The sequence below is a fragment of the Mizuhopecten yessoensis genome, unplaced genomic scaffold, assembly GCF_002113885.1.
Source record: "Mizuhopecten yessoensis strain PY_sf001 unplaced genomic scaffold, ASM211388v2 scaffold2159, whole genome shotgun sequence".
Taxonomy (NCBI): domain Eukaryota; kingdom Metazoa; phylum Mollusca; class Bivalvia; order Pectinida; family Pectinidae; genus Mizuhopecten; species Mizuhopecten yessoensis.
The window spans coordinates 9779-19028 of record NW_018404407.1 but is presented as its reverse complement, the minus strand read 5'-3'; the positions used below and the strand labels follow the sequence as shown (position 1 = coordinate 19028).

The window sequence follows — 9250 nt, the reverse complement described above, 5'->3', positions numbered from 1 at the left end:
GGGGGGGGGCAGGAGTACATGAACATTTGTTCACTCGAGGCGAGTCATGTTCGTCAAAGAAAGAGAGGAACAACACGCGCCGGGAGTAAGCGGTCTCCGACGAACAAGTAAAAAAAGGGAAATTTTCTAAATTAGGCGATGTTCCAGGAACGTAAAATAGCCTTTTCGTCATAAGTGTGACATGCTTCTGTCAATCGGAACTATAGGCGCTTACTCTCCCGGATGTTTCAAGAGGGATTCGGAATGGTGGAAATCTGGAGCATGAGGGAAAATTAGACTTCTTATCTCATTGCCCTGTAAACAAAACATTCTAATAAATTATGATGTTATGGGGATAATGAATGATAATAAGGTTCATGCTGACACACCCTTCATCAGGTTAAAAGTTGATGGCCGACACTTGTCGTCCATGGTTCATTTCCAGGTTTAGATACTGGAAATGTTATGGTTTTCTAGTCGAGGGTGTGAGCTTAGAACAAATATTGTTATGGAAATCAAAAGTCATTGTTATAAGGTTTATAGAACAAATATTAACATTGAGGCCGTAACCTATAAGACAGCGTAGTTTGACAGTGATAAAGACTCTCCTAGGCGGGACGCATGAGTCTGAATTCGTAATTAAGTGTTAGTAAACTGTTAGACGTGGTATGTGCATAAAGTCGAATGTGATAGGAATATACAATGTGGTTCTGAAGTAGGAGGGTTATCTAGTGTATATCATCTCACTTTGATGTTGGATTCAGATTTTATTTCTTTACGGGAGACATTAAATGACTATAATTTACGTTCATCTCGACGAGAAGTACAAAAAAATATGTAAAACTTGGCCGGTGATCAAGGCATGATATTAAAGACGTATGCGCATGCGTAATTTCAGTCACCTTTGTTGAAATTAGAGCGTGATTTTTGTCCATTGCATTGGCGTGCACGTGATTCTGTTTGTTAATACATTAACAATAACGTTCTGTCGTTTCATCAATGGTCTCCATTACATTGAAATACCGAAGTTATCGTCACTATTACATAATTGCACAATAAAATATGATATCAAATGGATATTTTGATTTGTTATAAAGTAGTTTCAGTTAATTTTTAGGCTAAACGTAACGCAGTTACGTTGCAGCCTATTGTCAACGCCGCCTGTGTACAACTTCAATCCTAGCATTCTGATTGGTCTAAATCTTCCAACAAGTTACTAACACCACCTAGTGTTGAAATGTGTAAACGGTCTACCGCCATTACTCGAAATGGTTTTCTGTATACATACAATTGCTGCGAGACAAACAATAAATAAACAAGTAGCTTACCCTATCACAAAGTCACGCATTTTTGACACTTTTCTGATTGACACACACGTCAAACATAAACTGACATTGTTCTAGTTTACATTAATTTTCTGATACGTTGACAATATGGCGGGGCGAACTGGATTATGGGATGACTGACTTTGCACTGTCGTGTCAAACCAGAAACGTATTATCAAACCAACATTGTCATTGTGGATTTGAACCTTTTAATTAGTATTTGGATATCATTTTCATTTGTCAGTATCGATGCATAATTAAATTTTAAAAATCTTCGGATGTTAGAAAAAAAAACAGAGCTTCCAAAATAATCGTAAAATTTCTTCGGACTTCTTCGGTTTTCTTCGGAGATTCACTTTTTCTGCTGCTGCTGAAGAGAGCTGACATCGACCACAGGGGCTTGTATAGACTTGTATGATAATATTAGCTTGAAATACCTATATATGATGACTTTATATATATGTGTTTCAAGCTATTTTGTCATATATGAGTTGTATACAAGCCCCTGTGCATCGATTATCAACTGCTCGCATTTTACGCCTAAGAAAAGATTTTTTCAGACCGTAAGTAAGCACAACCATATGTGATGTCTGTAATTGAATACTGTGAGAATACATTTTTTCAATTTTGAAAACGATGGAGAAGTGAGGATTTAGAAGTTTCACGAGCACTATGCACGTATGGCCACCATGACACTATTTACATTGATCACACAGAAAATAATTATTTTCATCAACTTTACGGAGCAAGGAATATATGCCCTATACTTATATAGAATTTTGATTCATCAGGTATTTATTTCAATGTGTTGAACATTCAGTAATGGGCACGTCGGCTATGCATGCATATCGGACCCACGCGCGTAACAGTCGCCATGACACTTTTCGAAGTAAAAAACAACCCATTCTGTTTATTTGCACTTAGTTCTTCATTAAATAACATATTGAAAAGAAATCAATAGTTAATACAGCTGAGATAGAACACACTTAATACCACAACATGGATAGTATTTTATGCACCCTTTAAAGTGTACCCGGAATGATTTGCAATATTAAGTTTGAAAATACACCACGTCATAAAACAGAAACATAGCGACTTTCGTTTCAGAGAAATCACGATATTTCTTGAAATCTCATCTGTGGCCTCACAGCGATGACCCCGTTTCGGTGTCCCAGACCTGTGACGTCACAAGTTCAACGCGGAGAGGAGCGATATGTACCGTGATATATGCGGTCTGTCGTGTGATTAACAAAGTTTTCATCTTCTTTTTATTGTGATTACACACCAATAGACATTTATTTTAACGCAAAGGTGTTGTGGAAGGAGCTCGTATCGAGGAGGAATAAAACACGTGTTGTGTATGGATGTCGGAACACGCATGCAAATAGTGTCTCATTTCCACGCAATTCCCTTGAACTTGTCAGTGTTTAGAAACAATGCGTACAGTTTGTTGAAAGTGGGAAATACCTACGAAATGTTCCTATTGTGTTCATTCCATACTCCCTGACCAACATCCTACTCGTTCACCCCGGCCCCTAAACAATGTGATGGCTGTTTTCTTCAACGACAAACATAGATCTACTGGAACATATATAATTTGAATATATTTTTGATGTAATACAAATGAACTACGCCTTTCATTCTATCAAGGACCTTTATGTAATATTAGCTGAGAGCCATGAAATACCACGGACTTGTATATACCTAATATATGTTCGTGGAAGTACGAAAAGTATTTTTGTTCAGCAAACGCCTTTGAAATCTCGTACTCGGGGAAGGGATGCTCATACTTGTCAGCAGAAACATTTACAAAGGGAAAATGATTCATATCTATACATGTATGTGTTAAATCGGGTTTTTTAAATCGTTTACGAGACAGCTAAATATAACACTAATTAACAGATTAAACATGGCTGACGGGCAACTAACAGTGATAAATAACGGCACTCAAAACCAATTTTATAACTTACAATAGCAGGATAATTGTTTATCAGTAACACTATGATATTGTTTTTATTGATATACGATTAATTAAACAGATAAACCCAAACCCGTATAAGGCGAACCGTGACTGACACGCGTATTTAAAACGCTTATCTGTTGTAAATCTAATGTATTTAAGCTTCAATTGTAAAACTTTTTATTACTTTCATATTAATCATCTTCGCCATAACCAAATCCGTTTTCAATTCGCAATCTGGCCCCGTACAGCTATCACTCTCTACTGGCTGCCGCTGGTTGAACTTGTGACGTCACCGCCAGACTTGAAAAGCTCTCATTCAGCTTAAGTGACCAGTACGCTGATAAGCAGTAGATCGACAGGTGCAAATTGCACACTTCGGGGATTGATATCTCGGTACTGGATTTATTTGCATCATGTAATTGATTTGGTAGTTAAAATACAATGTATTTACATAGATGCAACTTCTTATAGCAGATTTTTCATTAGGGTCAATTTTTTCAGGAAGATTATAAAAGATCACTCAACTAAAAAAATCATTTATTTTACTACTTGTGGTTTAAGTACATGTAAAATCCTGTTTTGTGTAGATTTTGTATTTATATTTCCAAACATTCCAATGTTATTTACAGATATTATTTTATATATTTTATTTACTAATATAAATCTTAGGTCTTCATAATGGCATGCTATTCAGTTACCAAAAGCTACATTCACAGTACCAAGTGATATTGGAAAACTTTTTCATAGACAGAGGCAGCACATTTGATGTTTATAATATAATCATAAATGTAAAAATAAAATATCTGATCACCTATATTGTTTAATTTGTTGCACTTTCTTTTGTTAACTTGTTCTTTATATTAGAAGTCTTAACCGAGCTAAGATAAACTAAGGGTGCGATCAAGTTTGTAAAATGTTCTATTGTTTGTAAATTTCATTTGAAATCCCCCACTTCAATATTTTTTTGGATAATGACTTGTATGATCAAACTTAGCTTGATGGTAACCCTTAAAGCTTAACGATGATGTAAATTGACAACTTAATGTGTTTAGCCTTTCAGTACTTTCAGTACTTTGATTCTATTAAGTCTCATCCCAAAAAATCATGTCACTGATTAGTCGTTTAGATATCAAAAGCGATCGTTGTCACAGTAAAAGTATCACTTTTAGAATTACTACTCAGAACGGTCCTTTCTAATCACTTCCGTATATTGCATAACAGTTTATATAAAACAAAACCCACTGCCCTCTTTTGCAACTTCAACTTATTAACATGATTGGTGTTTTTTGTAGGAACCTTACTTATCTGTGTTTGTAGATGATATCCCACTGTTTAGCTACTGTTATAACTATTACTAACAAACTGTTTTGTATTCCAGGAGCCTTCCTCATCCCCTACCTAATATGTGTGGTGGTAGGCGGTATACCACTGTTCTACCTAGAGGTGGCTGTCGGCCAGTTTATGGGAACCAGTGGCCTCGGGGCGTGGAACATCTGTCCCCTCCTTCAGGGTAGGTCCAGTAGCTTTTAAATCGATGCATTCTGGGTAGAGAGTCTGTATATGCACAATAGTAGAGAACATATTTTTTGTTCTTTAATACAAAGAACCAAATGAACTTAAACATAATAACCAATTTCAACCTATCACAATTTAGGATAGGTCCAGTAAATTCATGTTTTTATCGACGCTTTCTGGGTAGAGATTCCTACCATCATACAAACTGTTGACATAATATCAGTGTAGAACAGTAAACCAGGCAGGGATCCTAATATGACGACGGTAACATTTGAATCCGAAGAAATTGTTACCTGTTCTTTAAATACAAAGCGTCAAATTAACCAAAGCCTACTTAACCAGATTAAAATAGTCTCAGCTAACGGTAATCAGACGTCTGTATTGACGTACCCCCTCGTTATAGTTTACGGTAATTAGGCGTCCGTATTGACGTACTGTTATTTTGTTATTTGTAGGACTAGGGATAGCCACGACCATCATTGTATTCTTCCTCACCTGTTACTTTGTTATTTGTAGGACTAGGGATAGCCACGACCATCATTGTATTCTTCCTCCACTGTTACTTTGTTATTTGTAAGACTAGGGATAGCCACGACCATCATTGTATTCTTCCTCCACTGTTACTTTGTTATTTGTAAGACTAGGGATAGCCACGACCATCATTGTATTCTTCCTCCACTGTTACTTTGTTATTTGTAAGACTAGGGATAGCCACGACCATCATTGTATTCTTCCTCCACTGTTACTTTGTTATTTGTAAGACTAGGGATAGCCACGACCATCATTGTATTCTTCCTCCACTGTTACTTTGTTATTTGTAAGACTAGGGATAGCCACGACCATCATTGTATTCTTCCTCCACTGTTACTTTGTTATTTGTAAGACTAGGGATAGCCACGACCATCATTGTATTCTTCCTCCACTGTTACTTTGTTATTTGTAAGACTAGGGATAGCCACGACCATCATTGTATTCTTCCTCCACTGTTACTTTGTTATTTGTAAGACTAGGGATAGCCACGACCATCATTGTATTCTTCCTCCACTGTTACTTTGTTATTTGTAAGACTAGGGATAGCCACGACCATCATTGTATTCTTCCTCCACTGTTACTTTGTTATTTGTAAGACTAGGGATAGCCACGACCATCATTGTATTCTTCCTCCACTGTTACTTTGTTATTTGTAAGACTAGGGATAGCCACGACCATCATTGTATTCTTCCTCCACTGTTACTTTGTTATTTGTAAGACTAGGGATAGCCACGACCATCATTGTATTCTTCCTCCACTGTTACTTTGTTATTTGTAAGACTAGGGATAGCCACGACCATCATTGTATTCTTCCTCCACTGTTACTTTGTTATTTGTAAGACTAGGGATAGCCACGACCATCATTGTATTCTTCCTCCACTGTTACTTTGTTATTTGTAAGACTAGGGATAGCCACGACCATCATTGTATTCTTCCTCCACTGTTACTTTGTTATTTGTAAGACTAGGGATAGCCACGACCATCATTGTATTCTTCCTCCACTGTTACTTTGTTATTTGTAAGACTAGGGATAGCCACGACCATCATTGTATTCTTCCTCCACTGTTACTTTGTTATTTGTAAGACTAGGGATAGCCACGACCATCATTGTATTCTTCCTCCACTGTTACTTTGTTATTTGTAAGACTAGGGATAGCCACGACCATCATTGTATTCTTCCTCCACTGTTACTTTGTTATTTGTAAGACTAGGGATAGCCACGACCATCATTGTATTCTTCCTCCACTGTTACTTTGTTATTTGTAAGACTAGGGATAGCCACGACCATCATTGTATTCTTCCTCCACTGTTACTTTGTTATTTGTAAGACTAGGGATAGCCACGACCATCATTGTATTCTTCCTCCACTGTTACTTTGTTATTTGTAAGACTAGGGATAGCCACGACCATCATTGTATTCTTCCTCCACTGTTACTTTGTTATTTGTAAGACTAGGGATAGCCACGACCATCATTGTATTCTTCCTCCACTGTTACTTTGTTATTTGTAAGACTAGGGATAGCCACGACCATCATTGTATTCTTCCTCCACTGTTACTTTGTTATTTGTAAGACTAGGGATAGCCACGACCATCATTGTATTCTTCCTCCACTGTTACTTTGTTATTTGTAAGACTAGGGATAGCCACGACCATCATTGTATTCTTCCTCCACTGTTACTTTGTTATTTGTAAGACTAGGGATAGCCACGACCATCATTGTATTCTTCCTCCACTGTTACTTTGTTATTTGTAAGACTAGGGATAGCCACGACCATCATTGTATTCTTCCTCCACTGTTACTTTGTTATTTGTAAGACTAGGGATAGCCACGACCATCATTGTATTCTTCCTCCACTGTTACTTTGTTATTTGTAAGACTAGGGATAGCCACGACCATCATTGTATTCTTCCTCCACTGTTACTTTGTTATTTGTAAGACTAGGGATAGCCACGACCATCATTGTATTCTTCCTCCACTGTTACTTTGTTATTTGTAAGACTAGGGATAGCCACGACCATCATTGTATTCTTCCTCCACTGTTACTTTGTTATTTGTAAGACTAGGGATAGCCACGACCATCATTGTATTCTTCCTCCACTGTTACTTTGTTATTTGTAAGACTAGGGATAGCCACGACCATCATTGTATTCTTCCTCCACTGTTACTTTGTTATTTGTAAGACTAGGGATAGCCACGACCATCATTGTATTCTTCCTCCACTGTTACTTTGTTATTTGTAAGACTAGGGATAGCCACGACCATCATTGTATTCTTCCTCCACTGTTACTTTGTTATTTGTAAGACTAGGGATAGCCACGACCATCATTGTATTCTTCCTCCACTGTTACTTTGTTATTTGTAAGACTAGGGATAGCCACGACCATCATTGTATTCTTCCTCCACTGTTACTTTGTTATTTGTAGGACTAGGGATAGCCACGACCATCATCGTGTTCTTCCTCAACTGTTACTACAATGTCATTTTGTGCTGGGCCTTTTACTACATGTTTAGTTCCTTTGCTTTGGAGCTACCCTGGGCTACATGTGATAACTGGTGGAACACAGACCGCTGCTCGACGTTCTCCGAGGAGGCTTCCTTAAACAGCACAGCTAACGTGACCAGCAACGTCACTGACAGCGGTCTGAAAAAGCTGGACGCTGTCACGGAATTCTGGGAGTAAGTAACGTCAGCGTCAGTTAAGATAATTATCATGAGTTTTTTGTGACAGGATGTTTATTGGTATTTAGCGATAATTTGTATGCCAATACTACCTTAAAAATGTCACACACTCCTTAATGGTGATGCGCTACCGCAAAGCAAATATGAGGACTAACATTGTTTGAACAGAGTTAATGATGCTATCTAATACATGTTTATTAAAGTCTTCATTTAAGGGGAAGTTAAAATAGATATTGTTTTCCTCGCACCTGAAAACATTTAAATAAAAGTATTAATTGAAAAGTTGACTAAATGTACTCAAAACTGTGTTTCAATATTTCTCCTTTAACGTAAATGGTTGCATTATATTTCAAAAGTCAAACCCTTTTAACACTGACCAGTTAGTGCATGTATCTATTTTACTAAAACTTCTGGTCGTTATACATTATTTTTGATATTTTAGGCGGAAGGTTCTGGCCATATCTGAAGGTATCGAGTACATGGGGCCCGTTAAATGGGACTTGGCCCTTACACTTCTGTTTGCCTGGATCGTGGTCTACCTCTGTATCTGTAAAGGCATCAAGTCCTCCGGGAAGGTAAAGTGTGACACACCCGGTCCGTATTACAGTGGGTCGGGACTGTATATCTTACTTATCTCTCTATAAATCCGCTACATTTGTAGAAGAGGTGTGTTTTTTTCTGAACCAAACTTGTAACTTAAGATAATCCGACTATTTTCATGGCACTATTCATTCCATATGTTATTTTTCTATCAAATCCATGTAATTTCAGAATAACGATAGTATATCGTTAAATTTCGAGCATTTGAAACGTAACGCGCTGACATCACACTCACGTATCATAAAATAGCGCCACTTTCTTGAAGATTCTAGGTCTATCAGAACTGTCTATTGACTTTTTCCCTGCACAAGAGTATTCGAGGTTCAACGTAATACGAATTAATATCGTTATTTTGTATCCAAACTCCAAATTATTTCACACTGGTGAAAATAATGTTGTTGATGCTAAATATATGACGTCATGATTCTTATAGGTGATGTACATCACCGCTACGACACCATACCTGTTTATGACGGCCCTGTTGATACGTAACTCCTTGCTGGAAGGAGCTATTGATGGGGTGGAATTTTACCTGAAGCCTAACATCACCAAGTTATCAGAAATAGAGGTAAGGCTATGTAGTCTTGTTAANATAGAGGTAAGGCTGTCTAGTCTTGTTACAGTAGACTTACACTAGGGATAGAGGTAAGGCTGAA

General features: G+C 37.4%; 1 protein-coding gene across 1 annotated transcript in view; it reads left to right on the top strand.

The window, feature by feature from the left end:
* The window catches only part of LOC110445271 (sodium- and chloride-dependent creatine transporter 1-like), a 31280-nt gene that overhangs the window by 15434 nt on the left and 6596 nt on the right, over positions 1-9250 (top strand). Inside the window, exons 2-5 of the mRNA XM_021489791.1 lie at positions 4646-4777; positions 7739-7991; positions 8437-8569; positions 9028-9162. Coding sequence (XP_021345466.1) covers positions 4646-4777; positions 7739-7991; positions 8437-8569; positions 9028-9162 — 653 coding nt within the window. The remainder of the gene's footprint in view (positions 1-4645; positions 4778-7738; positions 7992-8436; positions 8570-9027; positions 9163-9250) is intronic.